The following is a 26,460-nucleotide window of genomic DNA, read 5'->3' as shown; positions in this document are numbered from 1 at the left end:
TGTAAAATGTACAGGGGGTCCCCGATTCGCAAAAGCATAAACTTTTTTCATGTAACTTAAAATGTGGAGGCTTTTCCAGTGAAAATCAGTAGAATAGAATAGGGTGATGGACCATAAGTTGGGTTTAGTGTGTGATTCACTTTTAGCTATCAAAGTACAGTCCAGTACTTTACTATACATGTACAATAACATTTTAAGTCTGTTTTACTTTAACTTATCACTGACTTATATTTGGACTTAACAGTTCTTTTAACATAAGATCATTTAAAGTGATATTTTAAACAAACGTATCTTGACCAAAGATCAAACTCTTGATTCTATGATCTTGCAGTACCTTGAGGTGTGGGTGAGTTGTGTTTGATTGTTAATGCTATTGCGCTTCTTCTTGTGCTCAGCACCTGCTCCTTTCTTGCACTATGCTTGTTCCAGCTGCAGAGATAAAAATTACGAGACTTACGATATCCACCAGCAAAGCCAAATACTGTTCAGGACATGCTGTACTAGACTGTACTCAGATGTTGGGGATTTTCAAATTGTGTCCCCAATATCTTGACAAATATCTTAACCTATACTGGGGAGACTTATAACATGGATCATAACTGAATACTGCTCTAGTCCATTACCCACCTTACAGAAATGAGTACATTCTCCTCAGCTCTCAGCTAAAATGATCTGTTTGTAATTTTGAGGCTTTTAGTGACACCAGATCATTGTGAATGTCCAAACAAAGCTCTGCTCTCTTGCTTGATTTATCCACTTGGATAGAGGGTATGTCTTCCACTTACAGTATGTAACACATGAGCTGAGATGTTGATTTCGAATGCAGGTTTGGTAACACCAGATCTTTACAATGCTCATTTTTTCTTTGTTCAGGATAACAGCCAGCAAGATGTAGTGTTCAGAAAGCCTGAATGACAAAATTTGTGTGCACCTTATCATCTTCCTTTGTTAAAACTTGTGTTTATTATAATCAACACCTTTATCCCATAATTCCTTTGAAAATATTGAATGTAGACCCGTAGTTAAATCTGAGTTAAACTAAATGAAATGAAAAGTATCATGAAAAAAAAAGTACAGCTTACCTATGAAAAAACTACAAATTTGTTTAAGGTATCTCAGAAAACCTCCTAAGAAAAGGAAATGAATTAACTCAGTAAATAAGATATTAATTTAAGCCTTGATTAATTGTTGAGCAAAGTTAACACAATCAGTGACTTTTAGTTTTGCATAACTACAAAGTTTAATTTCACGACAGACATCTCGGTTATTAAACTGGGCTCCCCATGTAAGCAACATTATCACCGCTTCCTGTAATGTAAGCTGATTTTTATTTCTCATGCCCTAGGGCAGAGCTCTCTGCATATAAACCCTGAATAATTAAGAAAAATTGAATTGAGTCTGCATGCTAACACATTAATCTCACTACTTATTGGGAATACTCACATTCAGAGTGTTGAAATATTCTGAATAGGTTTTGTATTTAAATGTTGTAAATTTGCCAATTCAAGGTGCCTGACATCTGTGTATTGTGGAGGAAACTAAGAGATCTCTAGAGTTTTAGAGTTGTGAATATCATACTAAAAAGAACATTTTGTTTAAACTACGGTTTCTCTAATCTGTATTCTTAATAAATTATGGTTAAGTAACAGACATTATTTGAGATTTGTTTATGGAAATCCTTGCCGCTTTTATTTGTATCAGACCTTTTCAAACCATTTTAGAGGTATTAACACTTTATTTCTGGAATGACTAATACAAAAATAGAAATGCAGTATTTTTAGAAGATCTCCCGGGACACCGTTACAGCATATCTAGACAGTTTTAAGCCTTGTTGCTGTCTTCCTTAGTGTTTAGTAATGCCTTTATATTATTAATATTATACTGTAATATATGTTGTAATATTGAAGTCAATATAAAACAGTTTTTGCACAGCTGAAATGTGTATTATCTTTGTTTTTCTTCACTTTATAATAATTCCTGAATTCAGTAAGGCATTGCTGTTCTTTTGCAGTAGCAAAGTATTGCCAGCTGTCTGTGGTCACAGTGCATATTTTGTGGTATTTCAGGCAATCTTTGATTCCATTTGTTGGTTTGAAGAAACTACTATTTATTTGAGGTTTTGGCTATAAACAGGGTTGTGTTTGATGAACCATTTAGTATCCCGTGACACTATTTATAGGCTTCTGACTTAAATAACCTTTCACCTACCAAATTAATAGCTGTGGTTTTTTACTGAGTTTATAAGTGTTTCCTTTTCCCCCTAAAAACTGCGTCTGTTACTGTTCAGCGTGTGTTTTTAATTGACTGTTTTTTATTGTTCCGTTTCTGCATGCTCTTCTTGTTGTACTGACTGTTTTAAGGAAGCTTTACTCTGCTTTACTGGTGTTTCAGTCAAACAGAGCAAGCAGCTGTTGTTCTTTATGGTTTTTAGACTTAGCTTATGGCTGCTTCGGGTGAAGAAGGCTCCACAGCCGAAACGTTGTGTTTTCTTTCTTCTCTTTTCAGCATGGAATAAACCAATTACCTGTTCCATTGTATGCATTGTACTTCCAGTTGAGTGCTCATTGGCTGTTGACTGTCGCAGACACAAGAGTCCATCCCTATGACTTGAGACTTGCTACGAGAAAATGAAACCAGTTTGATTGACTGAGTCGCTAGGGGTGTCACACTACATAACTGAAAGTAACAGGTGCACACAGTGACTCTTTATAACTCTCTGTGATTTTCTTACGATCATGTAAATGAAGGCTACGATTGAAAATCCTAGGAAAAGTCTTGTAGTGTGAAGCCGGCATTACTCATTATTTGGTGGATTCAAAAGGCATGTTCAGTTCTCTTATGTCTTATAGACGTCTTTAATAACTTGAGAACAATAAACTTAACAACTCTGTTTTAATCTGCAACATAGTATTTTAAACATCTTTAATCAACAGTCAAACATGAACTAGAAGATACAAGTGAAATGGTATGTATATGGAAGTGCATTTTTAAAGCAAGAACAGAAGGCACCTCTTTAATCAATGGGTTGTTGGAGTCTGGAATAAGCTACACTGCCATGTGGCTGAAGACAACATCCTGGTTTCTTTCAAGAAACAGTTGGATAAGATCATTGAATCAGTAAGCAGCTATCTATAAAAAGGAGCTACAGTAGATGAACCAAATGGCCTCCTCATTTTTCTAGCCTTTCTTGTGTTCTTAGAGCAGGGGTGCCCAACCCTTTTTAATGTAAGATCTACTTTTTCATTTGCCACTCCAGCGCTATCTACCAGTGTGAATTTGAAGTTCTGCTATAGTAAAAACAGACTGTGGGCACCTCAGTACAATAACGATATCCATCACTAAAATGACAGCAAATAAAAGCAGGTGACTCATATTATAGTGAACAAGAAATGTTCCCCTGCTGGTTGTGTCGGTGACACTTATTTTAATCCAGCTAAATCCAGAAGCCACTGGTCATCCTCTAATTGGCCATATTCAGCATGTTTAAACGACTTGAGAAACTCTTTGATTTCAGGCAACAGCTTTCTGAACCTTGCCAAAAATGTGTTTTTGAAATCTCCAAACAGCAAGGCAGCAGCCTCAGCAAATGCTTTTTTTATTACTTCTCGACCCCTGAATGACTTTTTGTGTTTAGCCAGTACGTGGCACACACAGAACGATGCGATGATTGCAACTTTCTCTCTTGTATTAGGCCTCGTGAAAACCGACTGCTGCTAGTTGAGATTTTAATTTTTCCAGTTTACTTTCCCATAACTCACTTTTAGCAGGAAAGTCCATATCATACATTTTGTGTGCAGTTTTGAAATGTTGTTCTCTGTCTTTTTCGCGTAGATGCTAGCATTGCAGATTTGAATGTAAAAGTACAAAAAAATAATCATGCTCCCATTCCTTGTGGTAACGGCATGTTTTCGGTCTCTTTGCTTCATCATTTTCGCTCAAATATTACAATTATCAAATAGGCAATCAAACTTATCAAACTGTTGGTGAATTTGTCATGGCCAGCCTGTTTCGCTCCACTATGCACTGTAGTGAATGTGGGGTTTGTGGAGCAACAACCAAGAGAATGTTCTTGGGTAGCACACACAACACAATTTTTTTTTCAGTATCAGACAGCACTCTGGGAAGAGACGTTTACAACCCATTCGACAAGGGTTAAACTCACACAAGGCAAGTAAAATATATGACATTGATGCATAGATCTGAATGATTTTTTAGGCTATCAAAAAACATAAATAGTCAAATAGCCCATGTATTTTTTGCTAAACATCGACTGTGTTTCGATCGGCATCAGTTGATCAACTGGCAAGCACTCCGCGATTGACAAGTCTGCGGTGATCGACTGGTTGGGCATCCCTGTCTTAGAGTAACTTCTGTTCATTTCTGGGTCTTTTGAGAGATGTTTTAACAGAGTCTGAAGTACTGTATGAATTTTTGAGTGTGATAAAAAATAACGCCACACTTACTTTTCTAGGGCTTCATGTTTGAGAGCAATTCATAAAGAAGTGGAAAGTCTTTAATTTCCTGTATCCTATGAGAAGAATAAGTTTACATTTGCCAGCAGAGGTGAAAATGAGCCAATGTTAATACAAACTTAATTTTCTATCTTTTTCTCCCCTTCACCAACCCTCCCTTCTTCTCCACTCTCTGGGGTTTATCCATAACTACCAGTTTCCACTTGCTGTCATGAAGAAAAATTGCTACAAGAAATTCATAATATCTGACACCTGAGCTGATGGGCATCTTTGTGGCTGCAGACTGGGGGGGGGCAAATACTTCATAACACTGTCTGGGTAGTCTAGTATTTTAACTGCTTGTTTTGTGGTCTTCAATAAGAAGCTGACCAGTCAAATACCAGAAATAGCTGCAATTCCACTTGTACATTCCAAGAAAAATCACCCATTGGGTTTGAATTCATGATGAATTTGATTCTGTAACAGTTACCATGATTATTTCCAGCCTTTTTTGGCAAAGAGTATACTAGTTTTTTATACTAATTTTATTTATGTTATTATGCACGTTGTTATTTGTGCTGTGAGTGGTTTGTTGCATTATTCTGTTAGTGCCTTAGTGTGTAAATGCAACTGCTAATAAAACAATAACAATGATTTTAATTAAAAAACAATTACCAATCACATCTCTTCACTAGATCCAATGTTCTTTGTCCAGTGAGCATTCAATGTTACAGTAGACTCGCGTTTTATAGTAGTTAGGTTCTTGTTATAGCCTGAACCCAAAATCACGTATAATCAGAACATCCACATTAGAACCTTCTTTTCCCCGCCTTTAAACCAGAAAAATCATAAGTATATTAATGTGTATGTATGTAGTTTAAAGTACTATGAAAACAGTAATACAGCAAGTACAATATTGTACAGTATTCAAAATAGATAATGAAATGCAGGGAAAACTCACCATAAACTCCTAATGATGATCATGATGATGAATATGAAAGGAGGGTGCAGTGGAAGATGCAAACGATGATGATGATGTAGGTAGTGCACACTCAAATTTTGGCTCTATTCAGAGTTGCTCTCTAGGGAGATAGTTGGAGAGGGGTCATCGGAGTCACTTGTTTTCAGTTTATGAGCCATATTGAAGTGAAGCTGCACAATAAAGAAAGGACCAATGTGTTATAGGCTCTGTAACTTCTTCCCAAAGAATAGCTCAGGTTTGTGCCCTGCCAGATTTGAATTTGTGAAATTGGCCAGTTTATGTGATTATTAATTTATTTTTTCATCTCTTACCACATATACACAAATATATTTAGTGTAAAACACACATCTACTCTGTTTTAACTATTATTGAAAATATCACTAGTTATTTTTGCACACTGCATAGATTCTGTTCTCTCAAATGATATCCCTGTTGTCAGCTGCTGTAAATAAATGGGTAACCAAATGTGTACGTATCAGTTAAACTGTATGACTGAATTGGGAGTTAAATGGCCTAATGCAGTGGTTCTCAAACTGTGGTACGCGTACCTGCAGTGGTACATGGCGTGCTGCCAGGTGGTACGCCAAATGACCCTGGAACTGTGTTATGTGCGCTGAAAAAATCGGGACGGGTTTTCATATTTTGTATTTTTATACGTGTCGAATACGCAGCCTACGTACTACGATACAGTGCGCGCTAATACTTCAGTGGACACAAGAGATACTCTGTAATTCTATACCACTCTATAGGAATGCGTGCTACGGACACAAGTGACCAATTGTATTTAAAAAAAGCTACTGTATCTCCAGCGAATAGGGAGAAAGGAGAATGTGCGTGATTTTGGAACAATGCCAACGTTGTAAACACAGGAATGCATAGAAATGCGTGCTACGAACGCTGGTAATCTTGTGAGCACAGGAAAGCGTGAAAAATAACAGAAAAATATTTTTCAGAAAAGAACTGTTCTAAGTTAATTTGAGAAAAATACACAGAGCGTCTCTGTGTTTCTCTCCCATGCGCATGAAATAAATACTTAAAATAAACACTGAAATAAAAACGGAAACGTGGAAAAATGCAAGTTTGCGGATTGCTAAAGCAGGTAAGCCCCACACTATTATGTGTGGAGAAAAAGCTGCTGAACAGCTCGACCTGCTGCCCCCCCTGAAAGACACAGTCATTCATAGACTTATTGAAATGAAGGATTATATCAAAAGTACGCTGACAGAGCGTGTTAAGATGAGCAGATGTTTTTCACTGCAATTAGATGAGTCTGTAGTCGATTTGGCCAATTTGCTCGTTTACGTTAGATACGAGTTTGAGGGTACGTCCCATGAGGACTTTCTGTTCTGTAAGCCGCTACCAACAGGAACTACAGGAGAGCATGTATTTCAGCTTCTGAATGAATTTATCGAAGAGAATGGCATCGACTGGATAAAATGTGTCGGAGTTTGTACAGACGGTGCTAGAGCAATGACAAGCCGACACAGCGGTGTAGTTGCACGAATTAGAGAGGTTGCTCCAGAAATTAATGGTTTCATTGCAACATCCACCGCGAGACCTTTGCCGTCAAGAAAATGCCTGACGATTTAAAATCTGTTAGACTGTTGTGAATTGTATCAAGGCTCGAAAAATTAATTCACATCTGCTTTGCTCGACTAAACAGGCTCACCCCTCTCACTGAAATGGTGCTTTTTTACATTTATGTGTTGTTGTTTTTTTTCTGTAAAACACTTTGAGAAGCCACATTTTAATATATCAAACAAAGTTTATTATTATAATATTTATTATATGTATGTGTGAGTGTGTGTGCACATGCGCTCATGTTGGTCATTGAGACTTTCTGGGGTTCCTATGAGATGATGACTTGTAGGTGGTATTTGGATGCTTTGGTTGGATTAGGGGTGGTACTTGGTCCAAAAAGTTTGAGAACCACTGGTCTAATGGATTAGAGATCAGCATCACCTGTAAACCCTGATGGGGGGACTGATGAGGCAGAACACACAGCGGGGGTGATATGAAAAGCAGCTCTCCTTGCTTTGTAACAAGCAGAGCATTAGTGCGTTTAAACTGGCTGGAAGAATCGTTCAAATTCAACTTGAAAGGCACTTCACATGATGAAAAAAATTTGGAACACTATTATAATCCATAACTTAAATAGTTATTAAACATCCTCAGATAGCAAGAACATGATCCATAAATGCAAATATTTGGTTTTGCACCATCAGCATTCAGCATATTGCTCTTTCTTAATATTTAAACAGAAATGTAGTAGTAGTAATAATAATAATAATAATAATAATAATAATAATAATAATAATAATAATAATAATAATAATAATAATAATAATAAGTAGTAGTAGTAGTAGTAGTGATGTTCCAACAAATGTAGAGTATAGAGTACAACAAGTATAGATTAGCTCTGATTTACCACTGAGAATGTAGGCTGGTTCAGATAATAAAATCCAGAATGCTAAAATACCATTGTTTTGTACTTTTGAATTGATATCATAAGGAGTTCTGTTAATCTAAATATTTTAAAAATGCAGTGTTTTCACCCAAGTAAAATATAAAAAAAAGTGGATGATACTAAGTGTTCCAAGACTGTGGTCTTTCAGCTTGGAGTCTTTGTATTATACAAACACATAATAATAATATTAATAATAATATTAATTGCTTACACTTATATAGCGCCTTTTCTGTACACTCCACTCAAACCGCTTTCCAGGTAATGGGGACTCCCCTCCACCACCACCAATGTGCAGCATCAACCTGGATGATGCGACGGCAGCCATAGTGCGCCAGAACGCTCACCACACATCAGCTATTAGTGGGGAGGAGAGCAGAGTAATGAAGCCAGTTCATAGATAGGGATTATTAGGAGGCCATGATTGATAAAGGCCGATGGGAAATTTGGCCAGGACGCCGGGGTACACCCCTACTCTTTTCGAGAAACGCCCTGGGATTTTTTAATGACCACAGAGAGTCAGGACCTCAGTTTTACGTCTCATCCGAAGGACAGCGCCTGTTTACAGTATAGTGTCCCCATCACTACACTGGGGCATTAGGACCCACATGAGCCGCAGGGTGAGTGCCCCCTGCTGGCCCCAGTAACACCTCTTCCATTAGCCTTCTTTTATTAATACAGTATATTTAATAATATGATAACAATATTAGACTTTTTAAATGGTTTGTATCTGCAAACATGGTAAAGAAAGCATGAAAAAAGTAACAGATTTGCAAAAGCACTGAAAAGACAGTAGAGGTTTAATTATAAAATGGTTTTATTTAAATTTTTAGTCATGTATCTTGTTAAAAAAATTAGTTACACTATTTGGGAATGTACAATTGAAATTTTGATTGGAACGTTTTGCAATCAGTAGCGGGTTTTATAATTTTGGAGGGGGATTTGTAAATTTAAACGTGAGCTGCAGCAAATTGTCACTACTTTCTGTATTCTCCGAGTCTGATCTTCAGGAAAAGTGGACGAAAAATTGCTACAATTGAGATGACAAAGTAGGTCCCCTTAAAGGACTCTCCCATGCGTTTCCCATCTTCAACAGGTGATCTCAAGAGCCAGACTGAGCTCTGACTGTATGAGAGCGAGACCAGAAGCCAATGCTCGCTGTGGTTATCCTGTTTAGATATTAAATTGTGAAACACAGGGACATTTTTTCTTTTCTTGATTGTTACGTCCCCGTGTGTGTGCGTTTGAATTGACTTCCTGTATTCAGATACTCCCCCCCCTCCATTGGTCCATCATAACACTTTAGTTGCCGTATTACGTCATTTGTAATCAGCTTCTCGATCAGAACTCAACTTCTTCGGTATTTAACTTGGAGGTTTTCAGAATGAAGGGGCCTTTTGTTCAACTTCTGCTCTGCTAAGATTCGGCTTCGTTTTGCTTTCATTTTGCTTTGGCTTCGTCTCTCTTTGTTTTCGTTCGTTTTGCTTTTTGTGTGTTGCCGTATAGCTTCAGCTTTGTTGGTTTATGGTCATCTCCTCCTTGTACTTTCGTTTGTTTGTATTATCATTTATTTCGCCATTACCTTGCCCAAAGCTGTTATATCAACTTCTTGCTCTTTAATACTCTATTTCTTGCGTCTACTCTCATTTTCCCTTGTTTGTATTCGTAGCTCACTTGTGTATTTGTTTGAACTTTTGTGTAAAGGGTTAGTTAACCTTGTTGGTTACATTGTGCACACATAGCTGGTCTTTGTATTAGAAACACTAGTTTAGTATGGGTGAGTGCCTGTGTTGTATGGTTTTGGGTAGTCAGTGAACGTTAGCTAGGACGTTAGAAGATGACGAAGACTGTGTTTTGGGGATTTCTTTTGCAGTTAGGTCAGCTTCCCCTCACCTTCTTAGCCAGCTCTATTTTGTTTGTTATTTTCTTTTCTTTGACACCGCTCAAGTTCCTTTTCCCTGTGTGTTATTGTGTCCTGTATACGTACCAGTCACTTAGTGGGAGGAAACTGAAGCAGCTGGAGGAAACCCAAGCGAACGTGGGGAGAACATACAAACTCCACACATATTGCACCACAGGTTCCAGATTGAACCCAAGGCCTCAACATGCTTCCTGCCCTTTTAATACAGTTTTAATGCAGTTAATGTAAAAAAATGAACTCTTTACTTTCCTTGCTAACAAAGGAAAGATCAAAATTTCAATTTTTTGTATATAATCAACCTGAAGGCCATTTTTAAAAGATAACTCGGCAGCATGAGAAAAATAACTAATAATTACAAATTATAGGCCTGAACTTTCTCAGACCTGCTACTAACCCTCCATTCTCACAGAATGTTTTTTTTTTAAAGAATAATGAGCAAAAACGTAAATTATATTAAAAAGTATTCCCAAAGCTCTTTCACTGAAGAAAATTAAAGTTGGTGGAAGTGACAAGTATAACTGGCCTAATTTCCTCCTTGTGATCTTCCATGACAAGGGAGTCAGTGTAATTCGCATAAAGATCCATAAAAAGATTAAACCTGGTCTAGCAGTATTGTCTGTTTTAGTACTAGAGCTAGGATTCAGAGGAGGTGGGTTGAACAATGAAAATACTCACAGGCTAGTAGCATTGAACTCTATACCTTAAATATATTGATTTTTCTAGTTCATTATTTAGTTTTGTTCTTTGCCTGCAGTGGCAATTTAGATTGTGCTGCAGAGCATATTTGCACAATTTTATATCCACCTGCATCTGAGACCCTCTAGTCTTAATATATTAGTTTTCATTAATTCATAGAGCTTGCACTATTCATTACTCCAAACACAATAGTACCAAATCGATTCCAGATTCTTTCTTTGCTATAAGACTAATTAATTATCTGTTAACATGAAAGTTAAAGTTGTCTGCAACATTGTACCTTTTTTGTTTATCCATTGGTTTTGGTAATCTTTGATCTCAGAAATAATATTTTTATTTCTGAGGTACTGTATAAACAAATAGTCTGGTACCATAATAGCAGTGGACTTTGTAATAATAGAGGTTTTGCTTTTTCTAAAATGAATGTGCCTTTCTGTTTCTTTTTGTCTTATTATATAACAGCGTCAATTAGAATTGGAAAGAAGGGTAATTTGCTAAGTCTGAAGGCTGTAGTAGACAAAAGTAGTTCAGGTGGGTTGCTGCGTCAGCATGCGTAGGCTGCAAAGGAACAAGTAAAAGGTTTATTCCATGCTGAAAAAAAGAAGAAAGTAAACAAAGTTTCGGCCGTGGAGCCTTCTTCAGGTGTGAGAAAGACAAGGCAGTAAGCAAAGGTAATGTAGCAGGAGAACAAAGGCTGGGAGAGAGGAGGAACGAGAGGCGGGAGCAGGGGACAGAAAGAGAGGCAAATCAAGAGGTGTGAAGTCAGAATAGGTGTAGAGAGGTGTGAAATGAAACTTCCAATGAATGGAGAAAATGTGGAAGAAAAGTAGTCTGTCGTTAAGAGAAGGGGGAAGGTGTGATCCTAGCTAGGAATTGTAGTAGACAATTCCTGCAGATTTTTGATATTCTACGGTTTTGCCTATTCCTTATACATGACTCTTACTCTTTACCCATCTACGTCTGTGTTTCATACTTGGATTTTAGTGACTTAGTGATCTTGACCAGCTACTATCTGAAAGACATCGGTGTAACAATGGGACTGGGTAGCATGTTACATACTCCTGCAACCCTTTGGGTAAAGAAGTTTCTCTCTCTTTCATGGTTTTAATTTACTTCCTTGTAGTTTCCACTTGTGTCCTTTGATTCACATTACATTCTGAAAAATACATTGACTTTGTCATTACCTTTTTTTGTCAGGATTTTGAGTACTGTAACGTGTACCTTCATAGTCTTGTTTGTTCAAAATTAAAAAGAAACAGTTGTTTTAGCCTGTTAGTGTATAACATTCCTTTCAGACTGAAATTTATATATATATAAATTTATATAAACTATAGAAATAAGAGACATTTAAACCATCTAGCTTGATTGATTGCTAGGTAATACTTTATAAATAAATCAAGGTGTTGTCTTCAACAAGATGGCTGGATACCTTATTCAAAACCCCCACATTTGGTATAAAAAAGTGCTTTTAAACTCCAGGATATTTAAATGTTTTAAATATCCTGGAGTTTCCACCTGGGTTGAGTCCAGAGCAGCAGTAATATTTTTCTTCAGCAAAATGCTCACAAGAAACATACAACAAGGACATTAAAGCATAATGCAGCAGGTGAATTGCAGTCTTTATATTACTTTTTATATTACTTCCCCATCAGACAGAAAACAAAATTGTGGCACACATCTTTTGCTTAACCAGCTTCTCTATTCTTTGCTTCAGTTCTGTTCCCTGCTTACTTTGCTACCTGCAAGTGCAATACCTTGCAAAAATATTCTGTAAAATCAACTCGCATCCTACAAAAGTCTGTATTCTAGACTGAACAAGCAGGTGTTCGGATCCTGGTATACTTGGTTTCCTATGTATACACTTTAAGGATGAATTCTGGAAAGACTGTAAAAAGCACGTAGCAGACATGCCGATCAAGTACCACAGTACTTTTCTGATCACAGTGTTTTAATTTTATTGACAAAACATGGAAGTATTAATATACTGTAATAGTTACAGTACATAAACGTAAGTTAATTAGTAGAGGGACATAGAAGTAATCATCTCTACTGTAGGTTAATTGCTTGCTTCTAAAAAAAAAACTAATTCTGACTACAACCTGAACCATACATACTCCTAACTTGATTTTTAATTGTTTAAAACATTGTTATAACATGTTTCAGTGTTGTGGGTTCTTTCTGTGAGCCCTGCTGTTGTACCTTTAGCGAGGTACTCTACCCCAGTAGCTCTAGTCCACCCAGTTGTATTGGCTAGTGTTTCATCCAGGGAGGATGAGCACATGCTCTTTTGTCCACTTACCATTACAGAAACTAGGATACACTTTGATCTAATGAGCCATTATCACTTAGAAATTAAAATTAATAACATGTTACTTGTTTATTGCCCGATAAGACTGAGGGTTTCTAAAGTGTGATCAATAAGATAAACTGCTGTTCACTGTTTTTTTTTATATTCCTTTAAAAAAGTGTCATCATCAGCTTTGACCATAGAAGATATTACCAAATGGTGGCATTATCATAGCAATATATTGTATACCTAATTTGTACCTTAATCCAAAATTTTTCTGGTCTCTTGGGTGTGTATAAGTTGTGTTATTGTAAAGTGAAACAAAACAATATAGCAGTATTGGTTGTGTTTATTTGAAATAAGGTATTACTTTTTTTCTTTCATTTTTTTACCATATTGACTGCTTCAAGGCATGTAAAGTTGATATGTAAAATGTGCAGATTGTAGTTTGTTACTGTTTCAAGAAATTCTATTTTATCTTCATCTCTGCTGTATGTACTGTAGAGTGTATAGTCAACTTTGGTGCAAATATCCATTTTTCTTATGGAGAAAAAGCTCTCTGTCTTCTTTTAAGATGCTATAAACTTCATGCATTTCATGAATGAATAAAAACCAAATGCAAAAATAATAATGCATTATTAAAGATTCTCACATTCTGCACTTCTGAAGAACATCCTAATACAGCAATTTTAAAATTGGTGTAATGTTTGATTAAAATTTCATCTTCTATTCAGGAGGTTTTGGGGCTTTTTTGGATTTTTTTTATGTGGAATTGGAGTCTGAAGATCAAATGCATATAATATATAGAAAATATTTAAAGTTTCCTGAATGTTTCTTTACTGGGTTCATTTTTAAAGTGCATTCCAGACTGTAGGAGAATACATGAACAAGACAGCGTTAGCTCAGTTTGCTTCAACAATATATCACTGTGCTGATTGTTACAATATACACCCCATTTAACTGTAACTAACAATATGACTAGGTATTGCAAAAAGATAATCATTTTGTGGATCTCCTTTATAATGTGAACAGAAATGGACTAAAGCAAAACTCCAGTATTCTATAGTGACATTTATTATATGAGTTGAAGTTCTGTTTGTTATTTTAGAACTTGGGGAAACACATTTCCTATTCCATACTGGGATTTATAACATTCTAACTCTATATTACATGTATTTTTCTGTTTAAAAGTACATTTAAATATGAGCAGTAGGCAAATTGTTTTTTTTATTTCCTTTAGCAAATCACCATATCAGGTCTAATATTATATGAGCAATGAACTATGCAAATTTAGCAAATCTATCACTCTACTCTTAATGTTCTGTGACCTCAGAAACACAAGGCCTAAAGGCTTTTTTTTGAAGATGAAAGTGTTACCTTCAATATTTTTTTCTTTTATTGCATATCTTGCAATTATATATGCAGAATGATTCAGAATTGATCAGTCCAAAACAAAAAGTAATGTTACATTGACTTATAATCAGTATTTTACAAAATTCGTTTCCATAAAGCATCGGTGGCTTTGATCAGCAGTATACAATTTCTAATGCATTAGTTTCATCTTCTTTTGAAATGAAACAGATGTTTACTGTAATATGTCCAGATAATAGACTTAAACATTTGTAATTTTCCTGAAAAATATAATTTAAAAAATGTTCAGTGTTTATAGTGAATTAGCCTAGACATTTGATTAGTACAGTGCAATGAAACCTATACAATGTATGCAAAAGGTAGTGACTGCATTTTATGCTTTTTTTCAGACATTGAAGCATGGGGTTTGTTTACATTAAAGTGTGGAAATGTTTGGGCATAACTGGTAGTCATCATCAGTGCCTGTTTTCAGAATTTAATTTGCTTTCATTAGTTCTTCCTTCAACCTTGGAAACTGATTTGTGTATAAAAGGCTTGTTTTTCAACAGTGACTTTAAACACAGAACCATATTAAGTGTGGATGGCAATGTGGATGCAAAACGGTTTTTGATATTGATCTTATCCGCAGTGGAATGTTGTGGAATAGACTTTTCAGGAGCGTGAAAAATTAGGATGAAAGCTCTTGGAGATGCATGGAAAAATAGTCCCTGATAAACAGCTAAAGGTGCCTAACAAAATGCCTAGTGTATGTGCTGTTGTGGTTAAGAAGAGTTTGGATTTTACCATAAATTATCAGCTAAGCAACACCTAATGTATTTTCTTTCAAGATGGTAAATACATTGTCATGTGAATTATTTTTTTCGGTATGTTTGTCCTCATACTTTACCTCTTCTTCTAACATTCATTAGATTAACATTTAGTAGATGCCAATATATGTACTGTATATAACACTCACTACAAAGGAATTTATATTCCAAATATTAGATTCCAGATGTAACCCCACTGTTACTGAGTACATTGCATAATCAGTGAGCGTCTTAATTTAGTCCTTAAAGGTCATTTGATTAAATGAGTTCACCAGTTTCAGACAGCTTAGGTCTTTGTGTCTATAACCTGGATGTCTGCTCAGATGTGTTTCTTTAGAAAGATTTTTTTAGTGAAAATTCACAGAGTTTAAACTTTTTGAATGATCGTTGGATTCACCAAAGGAAAGCAGAGCCTCCTCAAGCTTGACATAGGCTATAAGATGGAATTCGATTTGCAGTTTTACCATTTGTTCCTTATCAACGTTCTAGCTTGCAGGTGCTCACACTTAAGCTTTAAGAAAGGCTGCTTTTTAAGCTTCTGATTTTCCAGGTTCTTTAGTTCTCTGAATTTCGACTTGAGATCAGAGTCACCTATTGAATTGCTGTTCCTTAGTTCTCTTATCCATAGGATGGATTACAGATAAATGTAGTGTAAATGTTTTAGCCAGAACTACTCACAGACTGACTTCTTCAGAGCTAGAGGCAAAATACAGTTCATTCTTAGTTCAGAATAATAACATAATCCTCTTAGTGGCACCAAACCTAACATAACTTCTGACTTCTTCAGCACAGCTTTGAATGATCTAGAAATGTGTCTCTTGTAACGCAGACTCTTTTTGGTGGACTATAAAAATGTCTTTAACAGAAAGAAAACATTTTATAGGTGACCTTGCAGATTGCGTTTCAAGGTAATACATTGCTTCAGGAAAGCAGTACTTTACCTGTGGTTTTGCAGTGACTTTCTACTGTTGGCTTACAACTGTTTATTGAAGCCGTCGATTTAATTATGTCATCATAAATTCCCGCTACATCATAGGTAACAATCTTACTTGTTTAAGTTTAAGAATTTTATCTCCAGAAAGAGTTCTTTGATTCTTTTTACTGATTAACCTTTTCGATGCTTGTGCTCTCTGCTGTTATATTTTAATTTTTACTAACCAAGCAATGAAAGATTTACAGCTTTTAATTCCCACTCCTGAAACCTCTAAAGGTAATCTATTTATTATGTTTTTGGAAGTGGGCTGTTTGCACGATTTTGATCAATCACCAGAAAGGTCATTAAGCTACCTTATCCTGTTTGTGACAGTGTGCCGCACCTTGGTCATATTTTGCTATAAAGCTGTCAGTTTCTCACGCGTTGGGCAAATGGGATTTGTTTTTCTGTTTAACAGATGGAGTGCTTTGCTGATATTTTCTGTCACACTGATTTGGTGTTTATTAGAATCATAATAAGTTCATAAAAACTGTGGCAAGTGTTGACATTGCCATCAAAACTAATTTAGTATTATTTTTGCCTTTGTTACAAGTGCCAATATACCTCTAAAGGAATAAATGTAAGTGTTTTTCTAAACTCAGTCTGTATTGTTTCATTGCTTATGGCAATCATTTTTTTTCATTGGCAAAATAGGTTTTGATTTCAATTGATGACACACATTAGTGCTTTAGATGGTTGCTGTATGTTATGTTTTTTTTTTCTCAAGAATCCTTTCAAAGTTAAAATAATCCCAAGAGGCACCTTGTAGCTTGAGTACATTCATTTCAGGTACAGAGGTGTGGAAAATGTTTAGAAAATCAAAAGATTGGATACTTACAGACCTATGGTTGTTGTACTGCTGTGTGTGTCACCATCAGAATAAAACCCAATGATTATTGAGTTAAATACAGTAAATGGAAATAGAAGAAAGATCACTTTCAATGGAATTGTTTTTTACTCACCTTAACTTTTTTGTATTTAAGTGAACACTTTTTTCTACGATTGAAAAGCTTTTCATAGTTGAACAGACCCAACATTTTATCTACCTTTGACAATAAGCTTGGAGCCTGGCCTTGCACTTTTGTTTCTTCTACTTCTTTGGGTGGACTGAAGTTGTGCCAAGAGAGAGGCCTCAGGAAGTGGGAGTATGCTTGGTTCGTGAGCGGGGGTAGAGGAGGGGTGAGGGAGGATGCTGATTAAAATAATAAACAGCTGCTGGAAATAGAAGGATTACAGCACATCTACCCTGATGCAATGGTGAACCAGCAGAAAGCAGCAGTTTCTAATCAGCATGGACACTAAGGTTATCTGACAATGATGGAAGTGATGTGCGGGCCGACACACTGGAAACAGAGCTTCCCTGGGTCATTCCTGCGAATGTCAGCTTCAGCTTTCACTGCAGCAGCACGTGCCTGTGGGCACCTGGACCGTGATTCTCATCCAGCTCCTGAGTGATCCATCGCCTTCTTCTCGGTCTCAAGCGTTCACTTCTGTTGGAGTTACACACTTTGGAGTGTTAGCTTATTTTTCGTTTTTTTTCCCCCTGAAGGACTTCTTCATGGGATACTGTTTTCTTTCTGTGAATGCTGAGTGAACTTGAACCATGTGCTCTTCGTCCCCCACTCCCCCACCCCCCCTCCCCAACCTCTGTTGCCTGGACAGAGGTCTTTTTGTACATGTAATTGAGAACAAACGCTGGAGCTGAGGCCCAGGAGTAAATATTTTGCGAGCGCTTGAATCTGCAGGTCATTAGAGAGGTGAAGGAGACAGGATCCTGAGCTTGCTGATGGTACAGAGAGCAAGATGTCACCGGGTTAACCGCACACCAGCTCTTGGCTCAAGGACTTTTCTTCAACTTGTAGCATTTTGGGAAGCTGTTGTACAAAAATGAAAAGATGCTGTTACTATGCAGCCGGGTCAGGCGAAAACACAACTGTGGTGCTGATGGAAGATGTCTGCTCTGGACACGAGGGAGGACATGCTTTAAAGTGGAGAACACTTGGCCGAGAATGGAGCATCTCTAACTCAAAGATGTAGTCTGTAGAGGAGTCCAGTCCCCAACAATGATTGGCTTGCACTTCAGCTTGCAGGAGTTGCTAAGGAAATTTGAACAGGTATACTTGAATGAAGAGAAACTCCGGTTTTTAACTACATTTTTGCCTATAGTAAGAATTGCAGAGAACTAAATATAACTCCGCTGTTACTTTAAAGTGGACAGAATGAATTTAGAGTTTGTTTTGAAATATATTAAGCAGTATTATATTGAAATAAAAAGTGGTTTAGATTTGTGGCTTTGTTCAACTCCATTGTAGATGCAGATTGTCACATGCAAAAAGGTCAGCTCTCTTGTTTGTATTGTGCACTATTTATATTTTTAAGATCCTTATTCTTATAATTTTGAAATGCCACTTTTAAGCTAAAACTAATGTATGGCAGTGATGTTATTATAAAAAAAACTTTAAATCATGAAATAGATCCAAATATTATTACTATTATTGTAAAATGCATTAAATTGCCTTTTGCAGTATGTTTATATTGTGCTAGATTAACTCCTTCACTGCTCATATTGTTTTAATTCCTAAAACATGTGATGTAAGACAGTCTACATTACGATAAATGCTTACTGCTGTGCTCCTGATGGAACTAAGATTTTTTTTAAATAAGAATTTTTGAAAAATGAGTATTTTCAGCTGCCCCGTTGGTATGTGATTATATATGCTGTATATATTTAAATTTGCTGTAAAATAACAGACTAAATTTAAGAGAAAGTCAAGTAGTTTTTGAGGTTTCTTGATGTGAGTATGAATGATAGGAGAAGAGCTTGCAGCAGTGAGGCAGCATGGTGTTACATGAGGTCTGTCAGAACTTCCATAATTATAGCATCTTTAAAAGTTTGTTTTTTGTTTTCTTCTTCCTCACTGATGATTTTGAATTATTCACAGTAGTGCTGCTTTGGAGGTCTCAGAACTCTTATCTGCATTACTACACTTGTCGCCAAGAATGTTTTACGTCAACTTCCCATTTCTTTTTGTGATTGAAATGGAGAAATATTTTGAGAGGAATATTTCCCACACATATCTTTAAAATCTTAAAATTATAAAGCCCTGCTTATTACTTTTAAATTTAATTTTCCAGATGTACTGTATTTGCTCTCTTAGTTTTATTTGCTGGTGTCATTGCATCTGAGCATATGTCCATACTTACTGCAGTATTTCATCCTATCTTGGTTTTATAATCCTGAAATAATACTTTGAAACTGTACATTTTTGCTTAATTTAAAATTAATCCCATTTTAAAGATTTTTTCCGTACTCGAGTTGTGCTGTTTTTTCCTTAATGTGAATTTTAGAAAGATGTCTGAGGATACCTAGAAAAACAGTGTCCTTCTGCCAGAAGAGACTGCAGAAATATATTTCTTCCCTAAAGTTTTACAGAAATAGCATTTGCACAAAAAGATTGTTAAAACAAGGTTCTGGGTCTGTTGTTGTACTCATTTGAAGAAGGTACAAACCTCTCTTCATTGCTTACAAACCTTAAGCTTGTTCTTTAAAGGTTAAGAAACATACTAATGCAAAATGTCCGATTGTTTTTTCAGCTCAGTATTGTCTAGGTCTTCCTGGGCAAGGGATAATATCCACTCTAATTTACAAGCCAAATAATGAATGAATGTAGCTACTTTTGTATTCATATAAAAAGTGTTTTTTTACTATATCCCATATATCCTTGTAATTATGGGTTTTCATTTCTATTTTGTATCTGATGAGCATGAAAAAAGATGGCTTTAAATGCTATAGATTTAGATTTAAGATTTCTTAGCAGCACCGTGTATTTTTCTTATGTAAAAACAGTATGTATTCTATGGAGGAAGGTCATGCAATATTTCTATAATTGTAGATAAAATAAGAATGAAAAGGCATTGTTGAAAGTATACTCTAAGTTAAAAACTTGGTTTTTGTAAATATTGTATCTCTTATAAATGGTAGTACTTTTGTGGTAATAGGAGTAGTACTGAGTTACTGTATGTACTTTATCTGCACTGAGAAGCATAAAACAGTAAATGACAGTACTTTAGTGTATATTTTATCAATAAACATTAGATTAGGGACAATGTACTTTGTTTGTTATTAATTTAGTTTTATTTTATTTCACTATAGCAGCAGGAGTACAGCTTCTCACAGTAGCAGATGTGGCTGAATAACTTGAACCACTCAGTAGTTAATTGCAGGCACATGTTTAGCCTCCTGTAGAATTTTCCAGATAATAAATCGCAAAGGGACAATAGATGAGATTGTCAGATTCATTACTTTTAAAAAGTGCATTGGATAACATTTTACTGTAATTCTACAAAGAGATACAGTATAAGTCTTTCTAAAATTCTGACTGTGTTGGATTTTAAAAAGATTAAAATACAGCCAAGCCCAGTTGAGCAAATCTTAGAAGAAGCAGACTGTTTTTTGAAAGTAAAGTGTTAAGAATTATATGACGGAATTAAAAGAATACCTACACATCTGCCAGTTTTCACTACAGTTTAGGACATGGGCTTTCCTATGAAATGATTTCTCCAGGAAGGGGTGGTGTTTAACAAAGCACTTTCTGAATGAACTGGAAGAGGCCCAATTTAATTTCCTCCCTCACACACACTCTCTGCCAGTGCCAAGTTTCTAAGGAGGGTCTGTTCTTCTGCTCGCTTTCCACTGCATGAAACTCTGCTCTCCCAACACTTTAGCCCTCAGAACGGGCCTGAGTGCTGAGTGAGTACCTTTGGAAGAACTGCTCTTGAAATGAATCCTGCTCTCTGGCTGCTCGCTGTTGCGGGGGGGAAAGGTTGGCCCTTTTTCCATGTGGAGGCTGGGTGTGTCTCCATGTAGAAACAAGTGTTTTTCCTCCATGAGTTTCTCTTCTTCGGTCTTCAATCTCACTTTGCATTTTGCATATAAACTAGCTTTGGACAACTGTGTGGGTTTTATCTGAACATAAAGATCATTTTTGTGTTTCTAAAATTTCTTTGTTCAGTTAAACTTTCTGATTATTACTAAAACCCTGTACAGTAGCTTTAAATACTGTAGGCACATAAATTCTATAGCACTTATTCATTCTGTACCTCAGGGTTCGCGCATGTTTTGTCTTTCAGTTTATGTATTCACTAAAACATTTTTAATGGACCTGACAATCACAGTGACAGGTTATATATATTTTTGTCCATTTTAAGTAGTGAGCTCCTGGGAGACAGATAAGTATCACAAATTATGAACAATTTGGTACTATAAATAAACTGCTTGACAGGAGACTTTTTCCTTTCTTCTGTCAGCAGCCTTTCAGAGCTAGATTTCAATGATTTAACTAGGTCTCTTGTATCATGTGCTGCACCTCTGAGAAACATGAGTTAGCTGCATTCTTACAAACTTTCTGAGAAACTCTTCCCAGCCTAAGGCTAAAGATCCCAGTATGCTTTAGAAAATGTTTTGTGACTAAGGTGTCCATCCATCTTTTACAAATGTTTTGAACAAAACAGGGTCGTGGGGGAGCAGGAGACTATCCCAGAAAGAACAGGAGCAAGGCAGGATATACCCCAGATGGGACACCAGTCCATGGCACACACAGACACAAGCACACACATGCACCAGAGTCAATTTTCCCAGAATCCAATTAACCTACCTGTACATTTTTGGACTATGGGAGGAAACCGGAGTACCCAAAGGAAACCCACACTAACACAATGAGAATATATAGACTCCAAGCAGATAGCACCCCAGGTCCAGAATTGAACCCAGGGCCCAAGTACTGTAAGGCAGCAATGCTAACCACTGTGCTACCATGCTGCACCTCAAAAAATGTCCCATCTATAAGCACAGGTGAAAGAAATGCGTACAGATGTCTATTTAATGGCCATGAAGGAATGTTCATGTATAGGTTTAAAGGCATTAAACCTTTTTTTAAAATTTAAGAACCTTTTATTTGCTTACATCTGCTTCCTTTTGTGCTAAGATCTGATATCCTTTTTCCTCTCAGGATATTCAAGCTGAGATTGATGCTCATAATGACATCTTCAAGAGCATTGATGGCAACAGACAGAAAATGGCCAAGGCGCTGGGCAGCTCCGAGGAGGCTGTGTTTCTGCAGCAGCGACTGGATGACATGAACCAGCGTTGGACTGAACTGAAGGCAAAGTCTGCCAATATCAGGTAAACCTACAGTGAACACTGGGAACTTCCTGTTCTACAGGTGCCCACTGACCTCCAAATGACCTCCCAGTACGAAATCCTTCCCAGTGAGGACAGCCAAACTGATGGGTAGACAATTGAAGTGAGACGCCACAATAAAAAAAAAAAACGAACCTATTGGTCTATACACATAGGACTTAAAGACGTAAAAATGAGAGAGTGTTTTACCATACTGTAATAATATTTTTCAGTTTGAAATTTTGTCTTGGTAAATAAATGTTTCCCCTAGATGTATTTAATTACCTTAGCTTAGTTTTTCTTACATAGACACCATTGTATACAAATTACCATGTAATTACAATTATAGAGTACAGCTCCTGTTATATTTTTAGGATTTGTTGTCTAGTGCCCATTATATTGCATAATTAGAATAAATAGGTGCTGCTGAAAGGGGTTGTTAACCCCAACTCTCCAAGTTTTGTAACACCCATATGCAAAATGTGCAGTTTCTGAGCCTGATCAACTAATATCAACATACCTTTGATCTTATCCATTTAACCCTTTTGCACTCAATATATAATCACTTTTATTGTAGTTACATAAGGATAATGCTTTAAGCTAATGATCTACTAATCTAGAAATAGGTATGTTTTTTTTTGTTGATTTTGTGTTTTTTGTCTGTATAGATAAGTAGTGAGTTGAATCCTTTGTATTACTATTGCTTATTATTTTCCAAATGATAATACAACGATGAAGGGGTTAATGAATAGATTTATTTTTAATTGCATTTACTGTAACATTACAAAATGCTTTCATACCTCCAGCACTGAATTGCAGCTCCCACTTGAGGTTATATGTCAGCAAGCCCTGTGAAAAGATCAGGCAGAGAAGCGAGAAAAGGCTTTACCAGCTGAATTACCAGTTGAACCTTAGGATAACCAGATTGCGGAAGCCCAAGGCAAGATTTAGTCAGTGCACTGAGGTTCATACCCCTCCCCTTATAAAGAGTTTCTTGGGATTTTTAGTGATTAGCTAGTTTGGACTTCAGTTTAACATCTCATCTGAAGGATGATACTTCCTCAAGCGCAGTTTCCCCATCATCAAACCAGAGAATTGGTTTGGAACCTTCTTGACCAAGAAGAGAGTGTTACTTGCAACACTTAAAACAAATCCATGGTTTTCCTTGGGGTCTCCCTTCCAGGTACTGCTGCAGGATTCTAATTAGATCAGATTACATTGAATACAGGTCACAATTTCGACTACAGTAATTTTCTGTCGTTTTTAGGGTACATATAGTTTTTGTTAGGCAGTTCATTATTTAAAAACAATCACTTGACAGTTCTTGCCAATTTTGGATAGCTTTCAAGTGATTGGTCAAAATAGTCATGTGACCACATGAATTTAGTTCCGGGTTGCGCAATCAAGAGAAGATGGCAGCATCGGAGCTGCACAAAAAAGGGTAGGTTCTGCTTATTATTTGATAATCTCTTCACAATTATTACATTTAAAGTGTCCTTTATTAAAATATAGCATTATTTAGCTTGTAAATTGTTTGTTTTTTGCTATTTGGTCAAACTTGGCGGCAACAATTGTGACCACTAGTATAATATACGGAAAGAAGTTTTATTTTTTATGGATTTTTTTCCCTCTCTTTGTTAGATTGACCTTGAGTCAAGTACTTGACATGCTTGTCCTCAGTGAGCCCCAGTCAGCTGTTTTTAATATTGCAGTTATTCCACAGTCTGAAACATCTGCTCTAAAAAAGTGACTGTGATAGCGTGGGATCTGATATGGACTACACTGGTGACACAGCTCACCTGCCAGCAAGAATTCTGAATTCAAATGCTGTAATGTTTGACGTGGAGGATGATGAGGCCCTAACAGAAGATGCAGCCTCATCAGCAATATCACAGCAGAGACAATGCCCCCACTGACCAAAGGCTTGGGGAAAAAAGGCTACTCTTGTAAATGGCAGTAGAAAGGATGCATTACAAACCAAAGGACAGGAAGATGCTCTTCAGATTGTGAAGAATAAGACTTTAAAAAAATACAAAATGCCAGTGAACAGCAACCTCCCTAGTTATGTCCAGTATGAGCCAACAGCTGTACAGTGTCTGAAACAGACGAAACCAGACCCTTCCTAAAGCTCTACCCTCCATTCTTGAGAATTGAAATGTCTAACCTGTACTCTGTCCAAAAAAAGGAAAAGCCACTCAATTTGAATATGAACGAGCATCTTAACTTTTATGGAGTTCTTCTTACCTCTGGTTACAACATAGTACGATGAAGACACATGTTGTGGTCAGATGACGATGATGTCCAAAAAGTAAGCATATGTAATGCCATATGTAGAAATCACTTTGATTAGGTTGTCTTCTATCCATTTAGTTGACAACACCATGGCCACTGATGACCCATTCTACAAAGTCAGGCCAGTTTTCACAGAGCTTAACAATTTCTACAAGATCTGGCCATTCAGTGAATGGCTTTCTGTTGGTGAAAGTATGATCCCTTACTATGTCATAATGGATACAAACTATTCATCAAAGGGAAACCCTTCCGTTATGGTTTCAAACTCTGGAGTCTTGCCTCATACACTGGTTATCTGTACCATATGGAGCGGTATGCTGGAACCTATACCCTCCTTCCAGAGACTGGATTAGGTCAGGAACCCAGTGTAGTTCTGGGTTTAGCTGAACAGGCTGGTGTTCCACCCGGTTGGAAACTCACACATGACAGCCTCTTCACATCACTGTCCCTTATAGATGAGATGACAAAACGTGGTTATGGGTGTACTGGCACAATGCGGCAGAATCTCTTGTACAATGCTCCCTTCAAACCTTTGAAAGATTTTGAGAAAATGCCAAAAATGAGGATCAGCAGACATACTGACACAAAAAGAGAAACTCCTTGTAAGATGGAGTGACAACAATGTTACCGTGGCCACTAATATTTAGAGAAAGTATACAGAAGTACCTGTAAGACGTTGGAATAAGGAACAGAGAGCATACGACCACCTCCAGCATCCAGCAAGCATCCAGACCTATAACCAGCATATGGGAGGTGTTGATCTCTATGATCTACAGGTCTCCTGTTACCAAATCTCAATATGGCCCAAGAAGTGGTGGTGGCCCATGTTCTCCTGGTCCCTAAATTCTGCAGTGGTGAATAGCTGGATGCTCTACAGGGATCTTATAAACAGTGTTATTGAGCTTCTTAACTTTCAGCGCTCTGTAGCTCAGAGTATCCTAAGTTTGGGTCCAAACCAAAAGGTTATTGGAAGGCCATTCTCATTTTCCACCCCTATGGGAGATTCAGCTAGGATGGATGGGATTGCACACTGGCCAGTGAACACAGGAAACCGCTTTCTTAGATGCCGTGTGATAGTCGCACTACTTGTGCATGTGAAAAGTGACAGACATCTTCATACTGAGTGCTTTTAGAAGTCTCATCATCACTAGATACAAATGCACTCAGTGAAATGCAGAAAGTGCTCAGCTCATGGGAAATATTTTTTGGTGGACTTTTATTGTTTTGGTCTGTTTTCAAAACGGATTCTTTTAGATTTTTAGATTATATTTCTTTAGAATTTATTTAATTTATTATTCTTATTATTATTTATTTTCTCTTATTATTTTTTACACTACACTTTATTATTTTCACAGGTAGCGTTTAAAAAAATCTACATTGTTTTTATTTAATTTGTTCCTTTAAATCTATATTTAGGCTTCTATTGTTTTGCAGAGGAAGTTATTTTAAGATTAATGACTTTGTAATTTGAAATTTTGTTTTTCCACGTAATTGTCACATTCATTTTAATCTGACATGATTTTCTACGGTTCGTTCAGTGTTTTAGAGTTATAATACGATAGGCAGATGAGTTTAAAATATATCACAAAATTGTGAGATATATTAAGCTCAAAAGAATAATGTCAAGCTGCAAGGATGTTTTCTTGTTATGGCAATTCCAGGTCCTTGTTATTTGTTTAGCTCTTATGGTGGAGTCCCTGTATATTCCTGTTGGTCACAGAAATGTATATTTCACAAAGTTCCCCTTGCTTTTTTCCAGAAATGTAAATGGGATGTTTAGCATTGTACTCAATAGACAGAACTTTGTGTACTTGCATGTCTAGGAATAAATGGGTTAACAAAGTTCCAACTTACAGCAAATATTGCTGAATTTAGAATTTGATGGCACAGATTAGAATGGTATTGTCAGCACTTCAGAAACATATCATGGCTATGATGCTTGTTTTATGTTTAAGGAAGAGCTGAGACATTAAAATATTTACTTTTTATTTGGATTTCTTCTTGATTTAAAGTAACCGGATGTGTGATTAGATGCATGT

At 36.6% G+C, this 26,460-nt stretch overlaps 1 protein-coding gene across 8 annotated transcripts in view; it reads left to right on the top strand.

Annotated features, from left to right (window-relative positions):
- Positions 1-26,460, top strand: part of utrn (utrophin) — a 310,852-nt gene that overhangs the window by 155,406 nt on the left and 128,986 nt on the right. For all 8 annotated transcript variants that reach the window (XM_088625185.1, XM_088625187.1, XM_088625188.1 and 5 more), the window contains one exon: positions 21,960-22,132. In XM_088625185.1, the coding sequence (XP_088481311.1) occupies positions 21,960-22,132 (173 nt within the window). The remainder of the gene's footprint in view (positions 1-21,959; positions 22,133-26,460) is intronic.

Source organism: Lepisosteus platostomus, chromosome 3, assembly GCF_059453375.1.
Source record: "Lepisosteus platostomus isolate fLepPlt1 chromosome 3, fLepPlt1.hap1, whole genome shotgun sequence".
Lineage (NCBI taxonomy): Eukaryota > Metazoa > Chordata > Actinopteri > Semionotiformes > Lepisosteidae > Lepisosteus > Lepisosteus platostomus.
Note: the sequence above shows the minus strand (reverse complement) of the source record. Positions and strands in the feature narration are given on the sequence as shown.